General features: G+C 40.4%; 1 protein-coding gene across 1 annotated transcript; it reads right to left on the bottom strand.

Annotated features, from left to right (window-relative positions):
• Positions 1-4,996: 4,996 nt before the first annotated feature.
• Positions 4,997-17,687, bottom strand: LOC104295900 (astacin-like metalloendopeptidase). Its single transcript, XM_009895714.1, has 11 exons — positions 17,619-17,687; positions 17,437-17,461; positions 16,382-16,519; positions 14,821-14,938; positions 14,081-14,259; positions 10,352-10,433; positions 9,520-9,647; positions 7,662-7,777; positions 7,010-7,235; positions 5,769-5,887; positions 4,997-5,227 (listed from the first exon to the last, which is right to left on the bottom strand). Exons 1-11 carry the CDS (start codon positions 17,685-17,687, stop codon positions 4,997-4,999), a joined length of 1,431 nt encoding a protein of 476 aa, XP_009894016.1.
• Between the last annotated feature and the right edge of the window lie 469 nt (positions 17,688-18,156).

Genomic DNA, 18,156 nt, shown 5'->3' with positions numbered 1-18,156 from the left:
CATGCTCCTGAACAGGCTAAAGTCTGCCCTTCGGAAGTCCAAGGTGGCAGTTCTGCTGGCTCCCCGCCTTGCTTCACCAAGAATTGAAAATTCTACCATTTCATGATCACTGAGCCCAAGACGACCTCCAACCTTTACATGCCCCACAAGACCTTCTCTGTTAACAAACAGTAGGTCCAGTAGGGCACTTCCCCTATTTGGTTCGTTCACCAGCTGCTATTGCTTACAACAGTTTCAGCGTGGCATCGCTGCCTCCATGTGTGCCGTGCTCCCAGTACAGCAGACGCAGTTATTAGGGTGTTGTGTTTTTGCCCACTAGCTGGTTTTGGGTGTTACAAAGACAAAAAGCATATTCCCTAATGTTGACAGGGTTGCGTTCCTGTTATTCTGTGGGGTTTTTTTTTTGGTCTTAAACCTGTGGTGAGAGCTGGGTTCAAAAGAGCATGAAATCAGCTGAACTGCTAAACTCCAGTTATCCCCAGCCATTACTTCTGCCAGTGTTTGTTTGCATGCCTTCTGAAGTCAACGTCCTAGGGTGTTTGTAAAAAAAAAAAAAAAAAAAAAAGTTACTGAGTGTATTTCTGGGTAACAGTGGTTCCCATGAGTCATCTTGTTAATCGTGTGGGTTTGTAATTACGTTTTGCATTCTTTCCAGTTTAATAGCTAAGTCCACATTGTAAAGACCTACACAGTTAAATTAGGAAACTGACTGGTCTATTTAAGGAAGTAAGACTCATTAATATCTGAACAAAGCTAAAGGAAAAAAATTGGGGCTTCCCCTCTCAAGCTTTCAGGTTTTTTGAATGGTAAAGAATATTAGAAAGACAACTGTATAAAACTTGGAAAGTAAACTTTGCACCTGTCCAGCAATTGTGTTAAGAGACCACCTGGAAACTCCACGTATCGCAGGCATAAAGCAGGGAATCGAGACAAATATAAAACAGAATTTTCTCAAATAAAAGACTTCATTTGTTGTTGTCTTTGCTATTGAGCTGGTCGATGGGAAAAGAGGAAGAGGAAAATTCAATCTGAATGTCAGCAATTGACAAGTGTAATTTGGAGTGCTGCTTTTTCATAGAAGATATGAGCAGCGACTCAACTTTCCTATCCAGAGAGCACCACCAACAGAGGTGCACGGGAGGGAGCAAGACAATTAAAGAAATTGAACTTACCCGTTTAGAAACGCTTCGGCTGAATTTGCCGGATGGACCTGAGAGTCGTGGCCAGGTCAGGAGAGGACCTCACTCTCCCGTGGCTGGAGGAGACTGGTTCACGTTCCCTCGCTGGTGTCCACCAGAGGGGGCCCGGGCCCCGCAGTTCTTCCAGCTCCTGTACCAGAAGGCCATTTGGCAGCTGAACAGCAGCAACTTTCCTTTATTTCTTCTCTTGCCTGCAGATGTTTCCCATGATAAAGGGAACTCCGATTATTAAAATCCTATGTGACGACTTAGTCCATAAGGTTTTAAATTTCTGTTTGAAGTGTAGGAGAGATTAGATGGTCTTTGGTTCATATGTCTTCTCCTTGCCAAACTCTTGTTGCACAGTAAGTTACACATTCTCTGTCCTACATAGTTATAGCTGCAAATGCTGTGTTCCTCTCTAACTTGCTGTGAAACTATCCCCCAGTGTATTATACTTGGCCTCGATAATCTTGGGGCTTGATTACTATACCGGAATGCATCTAAAGGTAAAACTTTTGGTCTGAAAAAGTTCAAATTAATTCAAAATGTGGCTGTCTGCCTACTCGGTCTCCCAGGCTGTAATGTGTCTCCTTGCAGTTCAGTGTGATAAAAAGGGCAGCTCATCATCACAGTGAAGCTGAAAACTGAACTTCAGTACTCTCTTGCTGTTCAGTGGGCTCATTTTCTTCTAGATGACGAACCAACTGTACTATCAGCATGCCAAAAGCTGTCCTCATATTCTGTCTGGGGTTCTAGTCATGCAAGCAAGCATCATTTCAACCGCAGTTATTTACTTATGTAAAGGAAATGTGTTTTGAATTAAACACACCAAAAAAGACCTACGAGTAGTACAATTTTTGTCTGTTTCTGCAGTGCTTTATTCCAGGCTGGTTTTCTCCTACAGCAGTAATTGACAGAGCTCTGTCCTGGTTCTTACAGGTTACAAAAGCATACCACTCGAAGGCGCTGATTTGCCTCCCAGATAGGAACCTGGACTGTCCCAAAGAAGGTAAGACTGGAATACATGGACACAAACACTCTTGTCTCTTCCACGTGTACAGGCTTGTGGCAGTGGTTGTCTCTTAGCACAGATCTGGTTTTGTACGCAGTTAAGGTCATACCTGTTTGTATCATGAGGTATGTATATATATGGGAGTACATATATGTATTCATCACTGCTAGACACCTCTGTTTTTTCAAGGTTAAATCCTTACATGTTGAATTTCAAAGGTGTGTTAAGTGAATGCTGAACTTTCAGTAGAAACTCTCAAAATCCTCCTATGCCAGTATTTGAGTCCTCAATTTTTGGCTCTACTGTCCATTGTGTCTACTGGCCGGTCACTCTTAACTCATATATCCCAGAATATGAATGTTAATAGCAAGCTTATAAATAATTTTTATATATGGGCAATGCCTGTTGTGGGAGGATTATTGTCTGCTAGATGCAAGTCCCCTTACACTGTGCGGTTGGGTACACCTAAGCTCTTAGCAGGGTTTCTGAATTCTACAGCTTCTCAATTTAAGATTTGCAACTATCTGTGGGTGAAAATGAACAGCAGTCATCATAAGTAGGATGCCATTCATCAGGATGTTTTGGATCTTGCATTTTCCTATTTGGTGGGCCACAGATTTATAGATGACTAATGTATGACTAAAGTGGAGACTGCTGGCAGGAAACCAGAGATTTTAGCAGTAATTAGAGGAAAGCTGAAGATTTTTATATCTGCAGAGGGTCAGGAGGTGGTTTGGAGCGTGAGTGGAAACTCCAGCTAATGTGCATATACCTTAAAGAAAGAGGTTAACGAGGACCCCTAACAGAACTCATGAAAAGCAGAACTTTAAGATTTCAGACTGGAAAGCCTTTCCTATGAAAGAGAGAACTTATTCATCACATTATATTTCAGGCTGTCTGTACATTCAGGAATGCATTTCTATGTCATTACTGTTGAATTCATGTTTTCAAAACAAATGAGATTGGAGTCTTTAGCCAGGCTGTGTGCCCAGGCTTACAACTTGCCTGCAGGAAGGGCTTGCTTGCAAATAAAACACCCTGATCAAGTCACATTGCCACGTCTCAGACTCCTACTTAAAACCATATTTCTAGGGACAAGTTGCAAGACCAATATTCCCATATGTGGTACATTGCTGTTTCAATATGTTGTTCACGCTCCTTTTCCAAATATGGGTGAACATCTAAAACATGGGATGTATGCAGAGCCCCACATCTGGCTGTGGGAAGGGAATCTAAAGTAATACTCACGTTACAAAGCTGTTCAGCACTGTATCTTTAAAACAGGGACCCATTTAACTTTGTATACAATGACAGTTGTCTCAGGGTTAGTACTTCTGCACCTCTGTGAAAGTCCTCAGACTCAGGGAGAAGAATTAGCTTTTGTACAGTCTGAAGTTGAGGTTAAAAATAGAAATAGCGTTTCATTTTCTCTCATGCTGCTGAAATTGTTGTATCTTCCAAAAAGGTGCCAATCTAAATAGTGAGCCAAATTATATGAAGGAATACTTTTTATAGCCAGAAGACAGGAGCTTGTAAAAACTACAAATATTTGTTGCCTGCTGCGCATGCGCCTTCCCACCACGATGCAAGTAAGCTCTAGACCATAGTGTCCACAACTTATCAATTATTATTCTTCTGAGGGTGAAAATTAACCAGTGCTTAAAAAGGCAAACATTACAGATTCTTGAAAAAAAAAAAAGAAAGTAAGCACAATTAAAAATTTTCTGGGCTGCCTTTCTAGCACCAGGAAAGCAAACTAGTATTTTTTATGTGCACTTCTTCATAAAGGCATAATTGCAGGAAGAACTTTTATTATTTATTACCTTTTGGCATCTTCTAGCTTGGCATTGACATTAGTTCTGAATACATCAAGTTAAGGCAAAGTATTAGATGTCTATAGCGGTGATTTCTTTCTCCTCTTCAGACCTCTCCTCAAAGGTGGAAGATTTCACTCTACAGACAAGGTACTTCACACCTAATATGTTATCCAAAGTTACTGCCTCCATTTACATTTGGTGGACTTTGCATTAGGTTTTCAGGCCTCATTTTTAAAAAATATTTTTGTAATATTGGACAATTCATGGACAATTTCAATACCTGACTCGGGCCACAGCAAAGTGGCAAAGGTGCTTACACTCTGTTCCCTCTCCCTCACTGCTTGTTCCTGCCACTCTTAATCATTTCTTTACTTAAATCTGTTCCCTGATCTGGTTCATCTCACAGAGGAGTAGTGCAATTCTTTGAGCTGAGATGCTGTACAAACATCCTAGTTTGCACCTTCGGTGTAAAGTGGTGATTTCCAGGCTAAGCTAAGGTGCTTATACAAACTGTATAAGTGAGCTTTGCTTCAAAGCATAAACAAACATGTGTCTGAAGGTTTTTCTGTATGCATACTGGAATGCACATTAGGTTTGGGTAATAACAATTGTGAGAATACAGGTTAAAGTTGCTACACATTCTGAAATTTTTATGAGCACATTTTCTAATACTAGAAGTTCTTGAAAATCTGCTTTCAGTTCTACTATTGTATTTCACCACGCAGCACCAGCAATGGGAATACTATAACAAAAAGCTTACAGCCTCACACAGAAGCATCCCATGGGCAGGAATGTTTTTGTCCTCAATTCACCATGCAAATGACACCACTGTAGACATAAGACTAAGAGATCAAGTTTCAACCTTCTTCAAGGTATCAGGGAGCTACGGGGTTTTTTTGCTGAAATTGGTGGCATCTTGACTTTTACCTGTGGCTAGCTGGCCTCTTGCTTTAATTCTGTGTTTTCCAAATCCCATCTGTATAGTGCTACCTACCAAATGTATAACTCATCACGAATCCGGGCAACTCCCAAACGATATCACTGTGAAATTCAACCAGCACAAAGTTCCCAGTGGAAGTAAAGTCTGCAACCTTCTCTGTCCCACAGTAAGGCCCAACTGCAGGTGATGTAGGTCGGCTTCCATCATGTATGAGCAAGTAGTCATAGATGCATCTGTCACTATCTTCCAGCTCAAAGGATAACATTTTGAGAGATATCTGGAGAAAATACAACCACAGCACTTTGCTTCCAGGTTATACCATTTTCTCTTACCCTTTGTATGTAGCAAGCACAAATAGTATAAATTCCTTATGTTCAGGCACCGTTTTTTATTCTGTGTTTGCACCACATCCTGATCCCATACTGTAATGCAAATTAGTAGCAAATTATTTGCTTAGTTCATCAGCATTTGGATTGGAAGGAGAACCCAGGGACAAGATTGATCTTGTATGCTTTAAATTCTTTTCTCTAGGGAAATATAAAAACAGCACCTGTGCAATGTTTCAGTTTTCTAGTGGGAACGCTTACCTAGGGGTTATTCTGAACAAAACCTTTATGCACTTGTAAAGGTTTTCACTTGCTGAACACCTCAGAAAGCAAGATCTAGCATTAGTTCTTAAACTGATTTTTTGTGTTCAGATTTGTACTCTGAGAATGTCTGCTCAGCATGTGACATTACAGCTGTTATTCTCCAAGGCAAAAAGAGATGCCATTAGAGAACACTGATGAAACCCACAAATGAATTCATCTGTGACTTACCTTGTATCCTACTGGAGAACTGATGACCCAGAAGCACGCTTGGTTTTTGGGGTATTTATTGGGGTAGTTTGGAGAGGTGATGACTCCATTGGAGTCTGTGAAAGTATCTCCACAATTCACTGAGAAGTAAAGGAGAAAAACAGAGAAAGGCATATTAACAAGAGTATTTTGGCAGTAGGAGTGAGCTCACTTATACCCTATTGTATTCTTTCTTCAAGCCAAGAAAAAATGTGCTACCATGAAAATCTACTGCTGAAATATTTTATTTCTTTGCTTAGTGTTTGTATCAGCAGCTGTACTGAAGGAACTAAAAAGATGGCTGCTAAATAACCTTTGGAGGATGGGAAACAGCTGCATCTAAAGCTGTATCTGTCTTTACAATTGAGCGTTGCCATATCAGCATAGCATTCTAATGGTACTAGCTTACTGTACGCTCAGAAAAGAATCAGCTCAAGTATTCAAGATTGCATTAGCAAGCTAGATCTAATGCTATCTAGAAATGACTCCATCAAAACTAATGCAAAGAGAGTAAAAGCGACACATTTCTAAGACTTATTCAATTTATGCTTTAAAAAAGTTTCCATTTTTAGTTGAAATAAGGCAATAACGAGTTATTTGGGCTACTGCCTTCTAACTGAAAGCATGTTGCAGCACAACAGAACTTTATCCCGCAGTCCATAATGCATTTGTATGTTTGTGAAACAGACACTCCTCAAGTGACTGCAGTAGGTGCTGTGTTTCATGTAACATAACAAATGCCTTTAATTCAGAAAGTGTAAGTTAGCCAAGGTTAGTATCTCTCCAGTTGCATAAAATGCCACAAAACCTTGAATAACACATTGCCCAGATACTGGCTTTATATCTCATTGGTTGCGATTTCTTGTCGAGTTCTGCAGTCTTTCTCCTCTTTGGCTGCGCTGCTCCTATTAGTTACAGTCGTTGCATTGTTTTTATTTAAAGAAATTGTTTTAAAGATATGAAGAAGCCTAGCAGAGGCTCTCAGAAGAATGTGAGTGGGTTCTCAGGATTACTAACATGATACCCATGCAACATCCCATTTTCTGTTTCCTACTAACCTTCAGCCCCATTATTGCCTAGACGCCTGCATTAGCAATTGCTATGGAAGTGTAAAGAATAACACAGAGAAAACCTACTCTGGAGTACATGTTCAAAATTTTCATGTTTTTGCACACAAATACTATTAATACTATTCTCCAAGCTCTGCAAAGGAGTGTTCATACCCCTGTTGTAGGAGGCTCTGAATCCCGTGGCTGTAATGCTCTCATCAGTTGCAAACTCTACCAGCATTGCGGATCCAGACGCCACTAAGGAGGGCAGTGGCCCCTTCCCACAGTATTTGTCCAGCAAGACAGGGGAATTCTTGCTGTTTCCGTTGTAAATTTTTATATAGTCAGAAGAACAGTCTGAGGAGGGTTGGAGATCAAAAGCCTCAAACTGCAGGAAAATCTTGAGAAACAAGAAGATGGATGTTAGGTTAAATGTTATATACAGGGAAAGACTCAGACCATCTAATTGTTATGAAGTGAACTAGGACTTTGTATTCATTTTACTATCCATGTAGCACTGAAACTTTACTAGTTGTATGAAAAGAGCATAGCTGCTCTGTGACAGAGCCCAGTGATTGATGTTTGACTATTGCTTGTCTTTGAAAAGCCATCCAATCTTAACTGGATAAAAATTAAGTTAAATAATGCATCTGATAGTCTTAATAAGTCTTATGAAAATTCTTGAGCCTGTCTTTTCATTCACTGCATAACAAAATAAATGTCTTGGTCCATGAAAATGACTCCCAGAGGGTAGTCATAATAATGAAATAATGCTGTGTAGCCTTGACACTGTGGTTCAAACCTTTTTTCTCCTAATAAAAATTACCTTACTTCGACGGATGCGGATCAACCACAGGCAGTTGCTATTATTCGGGTATGGGGATGGGTAATTGACAGAGGAGAACGAGCCTTTGGATCTAGGCAACACAGAGCTACAGCAATCTGAAGGGAAGAACCAAACACTGTTGAAGAGAATGAAAACTGCACAAAAATCTTCCAGAAATGCTTGACAAGTCTCTCCAATCATCTGCATCAGCCAAGCTTGCAAAAGAGAAATGAATTATAATGCTTAGAATTGTGTCGATGTTCCCAATCTGTTACTCAAAACCTGCAAGTGCAGTAAAGATAGTTAATGCACTTACCTGCTTCAGCTAATAATGTTTTTAAAGACAGTAGGGCTTCACTCACATATTTTAGTTTACTAAAAAAGGCCTGGATCTTTCATGAACTTCCATAACCTCAATCACAGGAGTAGTTTCAATGACATCAGTACATCAATTCCCATCAGCAAATGTGTGTGTATTCATAACTGTATGCAAGAATCAAGCTCGAAAACTAGATACTGTCAAAGCAGAGAGGGGTAGTCACTGCGGTAAACCACTAACAGAGGGCACTGAAGTCAAGCTGCAAACCTAGTGGCTGGTACACAGTTTGATCTCATCAGTCTTTTGTCTTTCCACATGTATCCATCATTTTTTGCGCTAAGTGTAACTCCCCAAATTGCAAAATATTAATATATATGATGACATCTGAAAATATGAATTCGTGACATTTTTCTTTTGGTTCCTACTTTCCTTGAGACAAACAGACTTTTTGTCTTTTTAGCCCCTGAGTTTTTCTGCTTTTTTTTTTTTTAAATTTAGCCCTCTTCTTCCAAAACATATAGATCTAATTATGAAATTACATAATAATGGTATTGAAGTGTGATTCATTCCCAGCCCCACTATCAAGAATAAATATCATTAAATACTTGTTATCCCTGTCTTTGAGACCATGACAGACACGTAAATTGTAAACTTGTCTTATCTGCAGTTAAGAATTTGGGAGGAACCACTCTCAGCAATGATTTCTGTACCTAACTATCCAACTGAAGGAACGCGGATTCCCACTAATGACTGATGTTTATTTAATTAAGTTGTAACAGAATTATAGCAGAATTTGGTGCACTAATATTTAGGCCATGTTAACGTTTCTTGATATTTTGGTGGAAACTAATTGAATAACATCCCAGAAAAGACATATACTGTATAAATCAATTAGCGTATGTACTGGGAGTCGAGGCAAAAATCATGCATTGCAGGAGCACATCTGGTGTCTTACCTGTTTTGTGCATCTCAACTGAAGAGTTCCTGCTACAGAGGAATGCTATTTCTAGACCTTAAGATACCACAGTGATGAGTTAAGAAATGGATGGGGCAAGGAAGTAGATAACTATACAAAAAGCCTGGGGAATTCCCCTCAAAGAGACGTTCTGATCAGCCTAAATGGCACCCATACTAACAGCCCTGCAGCCATTTTCTAATGAAAAGAAATCACAAACCTGCTGGCACTACTGAGGCACATGACTCTAAGCTATAATCATGGCTGAGGATAGCTTAGGTGCTTTGCAACCTTCAGAGCTTTCCTGAAACAAGAAGTTGACAGAAGTAGCAACCATGATTTCTCTGATGCGTTTTGCTTACGTCAAAGAGCAGGGACTAGGTGAAGATAACACAGAATGACAGTGAATTCTTGAAAGTAAGTTGTCTTTTCCAAGAGGGCAGCAGTTTAGCACAGCCCTCTTGTAGGGCGAGGGACAGACGTATTGATAGGACTGTGGGCTGAGTTCCTTTGGGCGATGTCTGACAGTGCCTACAGACATTAGCTGTATAAGGATTCACATGCCTTCGATCTACAGCACTTACTGCACTTGTAGAGCTTGTTGATTTTAGCTACATCCAAGTTACTCAGCCCTTCTCTCTGCCCAATGGGTATGGAGGGGTCAGGAACTGGCACAATACTTGGTTTCCCTGGAGTGCTGGAGAAATCATACCTGTAAAAATAAGGAGATCACATTTCTAGATCACTTCTCTTTACCAGTGAAGTTCTGAAACTGCATAATCATATTTAGGTACAACATGCACAGAATTTCAATGGAAAAGGGCAAGAAGCTTCTCAGAGACTAGTTAGTCTTCCCTGAAGAGGACCAGCGTGGCAACCATTTTGTGTGCAAAGAAGTTGTTACTTGCTAGTGGAAATAAAGGAGAAGGTACATGATACAAGCTTGTACATTATGGACTAAAATGCAACCTTAGACAGTGTTCCCAGATGAATATGAGCAGCACACAACATCTTAATGATATAAAAAATCCCATCTTTCTTCTCTCTGTACCTAAATGTTGTTGTCTATGATCGGTTGTTACTACGTTAATGAAATTATTTAGACTTACGGACTGTTTTAGATCAGTGACTCAGTAGAGCTAGACTTTGGACCATAGCCATGTCAAAGGCCTCTGGCAAGAGACAGGAGTACAGTGAAAGAAAACATTGTCCTATTTTTTTCTTCTATCCATATCAACTCTGTTTTCCAGGAATGCTGCTGACAAAGGAGGTGACCCTTAACTATGTACATCCACTCAATTTTAAGTGAACAGCAAAAGTCATTCTCTGCACAGACCAATTCCTTCTTCCTAGATCTGAGCAGAAGATCTGAAAGCTGTTTGATCCTTTGAAAAGACATCTCAGAAAACAACTTACGCGCCATAGTGCATCACTGAAGAGTAGTCATAGGGAAGGCCCAGATTTTTGGAATTCACTTTTCCAAAGTTCCCTTGTTCCCCTGTAAGGTAGGAAAGCACCATTTCAGTCAGAACAATTATTGCTGCTCTAATAGTACGCTGCCTGCTGTCAGAAGCCAAAGAGTAACTTAGGATACAAACTGTTCTCAAGAGATCTTGGAACTATGAAAACCACCAGAGCATTTTGAAGCCAATGGGAACCCATTTTCACTCAGCCTAGTGCGTTTCAGAATATAAACCAAAATCAATTAAGTCAAAGTTTCGATATAATCAATGAATCCATTCCACTCTTCAAGTAAAAGTATTAATCTGTCTATCTTCATTAGGGTGTCTCCAAGTATATATCAATGCATTACCTTGAACATTATAAGCATTCAACCTATGTCTCCAAATCTGCGTTGATACCTTGAGAGAGAAATCTGGCTGACCACCTAGATCAAAAATTCAGAGGTATGTGTGGGTGACCACTAACCTGTCTTGCTGAGTCCTTCCACCAAAGGGTTATAAGACCACAAAAGAAAGGGATACAGTTTGCTTGTTACTCACACCAAAGGACATGCTATCAGCCATGTTCTGGCTCTGTTTCTGGTCAGACCCATCAGCAATGACTACAGTGAAGTGATATGACTCGCATGAAGCCCCTCTCACCATAGCTGCTGAGCATCTCATCACTTTTCATCTGTTTAGCCTTAAAAAGCCCGTATGAAGAAAGTGGTGCATTGACACAGGACTGGGGCGCAGAGACACAGACTGGACCCAGCTTCATTTCTCTAAGTTAGGCACTGAAGCTATTCATCAAGGCTCCCAGGATAGTCGGAGGAGAGGGAGAGAAAGAGAGACACAGTTGGAGAGAGTTTCATCTGAAGGCACCTATTTCTCTCCATAGACTAGAGAGCATGAATATGAATTGCACTCTGGTCTCTTGTCCATGGTAAGGCAGGCAAGTTAGCAATGTAAGAGCAGGGAGCCTGGCCTTGAGGCTAATGCCCAAACCACTGAGCGCTCCTTTCCAGTTCAACATCTGTACCTTCATTATTGTAACTAGTGTTTTGTAAACCACAAACCATCTGGACAAGAGTTCAGTGTTGGAAGCTTGTCAGAAAAATCTCTGGAGTCTGCTCAACTTGGCTGGCAGGCTTGCAATCAGAGCCAGTCTCTTCCAGTAATGTCCTTCAGCACTGGTCCCAATGAGGGCTACGAGATGCAAAAAGAGGCTTCACAATCCTGAATTATAGAAAGTTTGAAGATAAACATGACTTTGGAGCTTTTCATAGCTCAAAAACTCAGTTAAGTTTCAAACTGGGTCTCAACAGCATTGGTTTTCCTGACTCTTAGTTTTTTATCTCAGTTCCTCTTATCGGCTATATTGACTTCAGAAAGAATTATCAGCAAGTGCACAGCTTCTTTTGAGGTGATGAACAGAGAACACAGTTCAAATGCAGTGAAACATTTCAGCATATGGCTACTGTTTGGCACATAAGTGCTTTGCTGAATTGGTTTGTTGAAAAAGGAAAAGTAACAGCAGCTTGGCTGGACAGAGGTGGTGCCAGCAAACTAGTATCTGCCTCATCGCATGCCAGTGAAATTTGGCTGTCTAGACCTGCACACATGTGGTGACTTACCCCATCTTTTCCACTCTAAAAAAAAAATAATATCTCTGCCAGAATCTAGGTGTAATGACTCAGAAGAGCTGAAAAGGAAGCTTTGGCTGAAGACTCTGAATACAGTTTTTTTCCCCAAAAGTTTGGGAAAAACAAGCTGAGTTTCAAGTAGCTAAGTGGACAGTAACCAGTCAGGCTGCCTTTTGTCAAAACAAAGAAGTAGGATGGCTTCCAAGGTGAATTTCTGGGTAAAAACAAAACCCAGCAAACATCCACAGTACCACAGTCCTGGCAAGAGAAAAACAGCTTGTGTGGGAGAGCTGGGAAGCTGCAAAAGGTCTTGAGGTCTAGTTCTGCACCACTAAGATCAGGGGGAGCTCTGCTATCGGCACTGTTAACAGCAGCATGTTTTTACAGGAGATGTACCCTAACAGTCCTGATGAACATACCTGTGTTTCTTCATTTCCTTTCCCGGCATATCTTTGCATTTTTTCTCTACAGTGCTTCTGCTGCACACACTGCATTCTAACTCCCTTGTCACGCCAACCTTCTCATCCTCCACTCCTGGTGAGTGCTGTTAAAACACTGAAGATATACCCCATCCCCTTTTGCATAGTCTTGTCTTCTTCAGCTCTTCCCTATCTTTTACCCTTTCACGATACTGTGCCTGAATCAGAGTTTGGTTACATCTGTATCCTTTAGGAATGATGACATCCGAACCTGCGGACTTCCCCCTGCAAAACTAGTGTAAGATTTTATGCGTGTCTAGTATCTTTGGTATAACTTCGTGTTTCCAACTCCTCTTTCCTAGCACATCCTTTGCTAGCATTTCAAACGTGACACACCCTTGTTGTACAATGGCAAAAAATTCATAGCAAAATTACACCTTAACACTAGAGCTGAAACCTCAATAAAGAACAGCCCAAATGGAATTTACTTAGGATACCATGGGAATAGCTGAAACAAGTTTGGAGAACAGTGTGTTAGGAATTTGCAATAAAAACAATCGAGTTCCATCTGGAGAAATAGATATATTTTCAGCTGTGCATGACATTGAAGAGCTGAATATCTTATTTGTTGAAGAGACTTATTAGAATTTGGTATTCAGTTGTCCAGCCTCATTTACTATTAGTTTCTATAATGAACTAACTACACTATTATATTTTTACAATTGTTGTGGGTTGCCCAGCTCTCTCATAGCCATCAGACAAGTGATTCCTTGCATCCTTTCTTCCCCTACTTTCCTTCTATGTACCACTTTCTTGCTTTCTCTGGGAACTCCTGCCATTCTCTCTGCCCTCCCCAGAGCCTGGAGCTCTGTACATGCTCCCATGTTCCCAGCACACAGATCAAGGGCACATGCTCAAACTATTACTCCTGCATTCCTTTCCCTAAATAAAGTTCACTTGGATTTACCAGTCCTGATTGCTCCCCACTGTTCCTTCGTTTCATGGCAGTGTATATTGTTCTCTCCTCACGGAGGAAATAACCACAGTCCTTCCTTCCACATCATGCCAGGTCCCAGAATTTCGCACATGCTAGTGGTTGCACGTGCTTCCATTCTCTCCACATGGAATCCCTTGTTTATCTACGTTTTAGGCTATGTGCATTTCACTCACCGCCACTGCCAACATGACTACCTGCTGCCTTCCCTATTTCCATGGCTTTCCCCAAGATAGAGTCGCTGTGTGATTCCCCACCATGATCTTTGAACATCAAGTTTCACCCACCTCAGCTAAAAGTGCCATAGTCCTGCCTCCTGGCCAAGTCTTTGCAACAGCATTTTGCATTCCCGATGATCTCGGTATTTTGGATATAAGGTGAGCCTGGGCTCAAGATGGCAATCAAAATAAGAATGTAGAGCTACTTTTAGGCTGCATCTGCGTTGGAGGACCACACTATTATAGGTGTAGCCACAGAAATTCCCCTAATACAAACACTGAATGAGAAATTCCATCACACTGAATGTGCTGCTGCTGCAATTCAGCCAGCATTAATCACGATTCTTATTTGCATGGCTGTTCACAGAAGAAACGTTCTCCTTTACCTGAAAGTATATGTTTTCTCTTAAGATTTAGCAGACATACCTGCCACAATGTGTTCCCACATAATCTTGACAAACCTGTCCCGATCACTCCGTGCCTGTTCATGGATGAAACCCAGTGCATGGTTCATTTCGTGCTGAATTGCTCCTTTATCCATGCAACCATTTTTCACCAGGCCGACTGCTTGACGTCCTCCAATTTTTCCAAAGTAAGACCAGCAGCTAAGAATAGGCAATCAATAAGCAAAAGGATCACATTCAGCAAAAGACAAAGAAATAGATGTACTGTTTATGCCACTAAGGACCTCCAGATGTGCAGCCACAGGACGGGACATGCAAATAGTCACTGGTGTGAGATATCTAGGCTTCCAAAAGCTGCCAAACTGCATAGGGGGAGAAATAAAGCCTTTGTGATGAGTATGGCAAATTTTAAAACAGTAAAATGGTTCTATCAAACTAAGGGGAATCAGTTTAAGTAGTCAAGCAAAGAACCTGAAACAATTATACTTCTTTAAATATTTACAACAATTAAGGAAAATATCTCATTTGGAATTATACCCCATTATCTTTAAGTCCACACACACACACATTTATTCCTGCAGCCTATTAACTGATGTGACTACCAGTATATCTAAAAAAAAAAAAAAAAAGAAAATTTGCACCTGCTCTCAGAATCTCGACTCCTAGGATAAAAAAAGGGCAATTACTTAAATCCAGGTCAAACCAGAAAAGAAGCTGAAAGACCTTTTGAGTGCTTCCACTCCCGGGACACAAGGAGCTTACCTCTGCCCACGTTCAACATAGACGTAGTCCGTTTCCGTAGTGCGATTTACAAACTGCACGCAGGTCAGTGTGGAGATTTCTTGCAGAGCATCAGCAATCCAAGACCTCTCTGTCACTGCTAGAAAAAGAAAGGGGCCAGGAGAAATCTTCCTTGGTTAACCAAAACCAAGGTGCATCAATGGGGTGTATTCCTTTAAAACTTCAAAGCACTTGTTAGCTTTTTGTCATACAAGTATAATAAAAAAATGGCACAAAGCCTTCAGAGATCTTCAAGCTGATTAGACTTCTAAGGGGATATGTAAGATTTATAGCTGGCCCTTATGCATATTCTGTAGAAGACAGCTGATGGAAAGCAAAAGACTGGCATTGTTTTTTTCCACTAGACAGAACGGAAAAAAATGCAACAGTTTCAGATACAAATAATGGGATTAAAGTATCCCAAATGAGCCATCCGACCGTAGCTAAGCACCAAAACCTTATTTTGTTTATCAAGGATAACAAACAGCTTTCACACGCCCCTTGGAATCACTTGAGACAGCCAGTGTTTAGAGGCTCTGAAGATCACAGTGTTTCTATTCCAGGTACCAAATAAAGATTGGAGTGTTTATCTACTTTTGAGCATTTTGGTCTAATTTGGCTTCCTCAGTTATGAACCATCTACAACTGATTTGTACCTTAATTTCCTCAACTTTAAAGTTCGGAGAAAGGGAGGTAGATGGAATAACCCTCACCAAACCACAAGAGTATATGCTGCAATTTTGGAAGCACGCGGGCAGAGGAGCAGCCTAGATAATGCAGAGACTGGGCTCTCCTTGGCTCAAATGATAACACAGATTCCTGTTCCCCGGGAACAGGAATCAGGCATGGGCTGTATTTCACTTCCATGCCATTTTCTCTCAAGGTAAGATATTTTAAGAAGATGGAAGTATGGAAGCCTCACACCAGAGATGCCTCAGCAGGGGAGAGATGGAAGACCTGCACAGCCCCTATATAGTCTTCAGGAACAAAATTTTCTAGATTAAGGCATTGGTCCTGCAGCCTTTTGCTACAGGACAGAGCTATGGACTGACTAGAGGGAAATAATAAGGGAGAAAAATGTCTCCAAGGATTTTTCCTCCATTTTTTCCTCTACAGGATTTCTAGTGTGGGAATATATTTCTATGAGAGATTTGAAATAAAATCGTAGTGTTCAAAAAGTGTTCCTAGTGGTAATTTTGACAAAAATACATTCATAATGTGAACAAATTATATTTCTTCTTCTGTACTTGCTAAATATCAAAGTGCAGGAATGAGCTAATATTTGTAATTAAAATTAATTAGCTGGCATATTTATAACAACTACTGCCCAAGTAACCACATATTTTAGTGTCTGTAACTGAAATGTTTGGTGTCTTAGCCAAAGTACCATAGGGCTAACATATTAGCAAAAGAGGCATGTCGATGAATTCTCATTTGGAGAAAGATTGCTTTTGGTGCATGCCACGGAAACATAAAATAACAAGAGAGTACAGGGGCCGGCAGATCAATGCTAACTTTACAGCATCCATTTGCATGCACTCACAGAAATCAGAAGAGATGTTAATTGGAACCTTGACTAGTCCGTCTTGTGACTTGGGCCATAAACAACTCTCACAGTTAATTGCACTGCGTCGTCCTCTTCTCAAGAGGATGTCTCCTTCATACACAGCTATTTCGCTACCTGGCAGGTGAAGAAAGTAAAGAACACACAAGGCACTGAGAAGGTGAATAGATGTGCAAAAGGAGGTGAGAGGTATACACTAACCAAGCTTTTGTACCTTTGGAAATTTCTTTCACTGAAGTTCACTTCCTAATAACGTGAAAAAGGATTAGTAAATTAAGACTGAGTGAATCTAGCTCTCACAATATGCTAAGACTAGTTAGGTCTGCCTTGCTTCCTGGATAGAAAAGATTAATATTAATATAGATGTCATAGTGCAGCTGTAATCAAAGTCGTGACTAAATATATTTTAGCTTCAGAAGCTTTGGGAGGCTTTAGAGTGGAAGGCTAAGGATTATAAGCCATTGTTCTCTTCATTAGAACTTGTGGAATTAAAGAAAAATCGTAACTGACCTCTGTAAAAATGGGATGAATCATACAAAAGAAATTACTATTTTTTTCATGCATATTGAATGCATAAAGCTATTCATTTCCAGGTTAACTGTTAATTTGACATAAGACATTGTGACATGGTCCTCAGTTCTGACTCTAAAATACTTTGAATACATTTCTCTCAGACAAGAGCTATAGGTTATTATGCCAAAAATGTACAATAGTCTTGGGTACAGCAGACAGGGAAGTGCCTTATATCGCATAGGAAAGAAATCAAAATGAAAAGTATTCTGATTTGCTGATGCTACATATAGAAAAGAACGTTCCATGGAGCAATTGCTCAATAAGTCTTCTTAATTTCTTTATCATGACAGCATAAATAATCACACTGAATGCAACTGTAAAACACATCTGAGTTCTGTGAATTGATTTCCACTGATGCTGAAAAATATTTTCAAAGAGAAAAATATACTGAATGAGAATGAAGTATAGAGAAGCAGCCCCACCAAAACCTAGTTATTTACATAATAATCAGTCGAACTCACCTAAGTCATTGTTTCTTGTAGCTATCTGCAAAAAAAAAAAAAAGCATATCTTTTAATACATGCTTATCTCCATAGCAGAAAACTTCCATCATGCAGAATCACAGCAGTTTGTAACTAATTTTAAGATAGAACAACTCAGCAGCAGCAATGTAAATTCTCAACATCTGAGAGCAGGGACACACCTGGACAGGTTTACTTAGTGCAAAGCTATAGAGAAATGCTAAATGAGCTGGCAGAAGAAAGTACTTCATCTTCAAGTTTCCGAGATGATCTTCTCTGCTCTCCAGCTCAGTTCTCAAAGTTGTGGTTAGTTTACTCGGGGCAAGTTTTATGGGAAAGCTGCTGCTGTTGTTAACAAGTGTAACAAAATTAGATAACAAGAACTATTCTCACAAAACAAACAAGCTGCAGTAACTCTCAAGAGAATTTCCAGGCTCTCATTTCTTATTTATCTTCAGAAAACAGAGGAAGTGGAGTAATAGGAAAGAAAATCCAGCAACCTTTAAAGTGACTCATCTTTAATTCTAAGAAGAACCCATGAGCTGCTGCAGGTCCCCTCACTGCTGACCAAGGAACAGGATATCCGGTAGCTGTCTGTTTAGAGCAAAACTCAATGTCAAGGAACTCTTTGATCCATCCTCACTGACTACCTGTCCTCGGAACTCCTTAGCTTGCTGCCAGGAGCCACCGGGCTCCGCAGAGCCCATCTGTCAGCCTGCC

This window comes from Charadrius vociferus, unplaced genomic scaffold (genome assembly GCF_000708025.1).
Source record: "Charadrius vociferus isolate BGI_N301 unplaced genomic scaffold, ASM70802v2 scaffold111, whole genome shotgun sequence".
Taxonomy (NCBI): Eukaryota; Metazoa; Chordata; class Aves; order Charadriiformes; family Charadriidae; genus Charadrius; species Charadrius vociferus.
The sequence above is the reverse complement of the archived record's forward strand: the minus strand, read 5'-3'. Positions and strand labels throughout refer to the sequence as shown.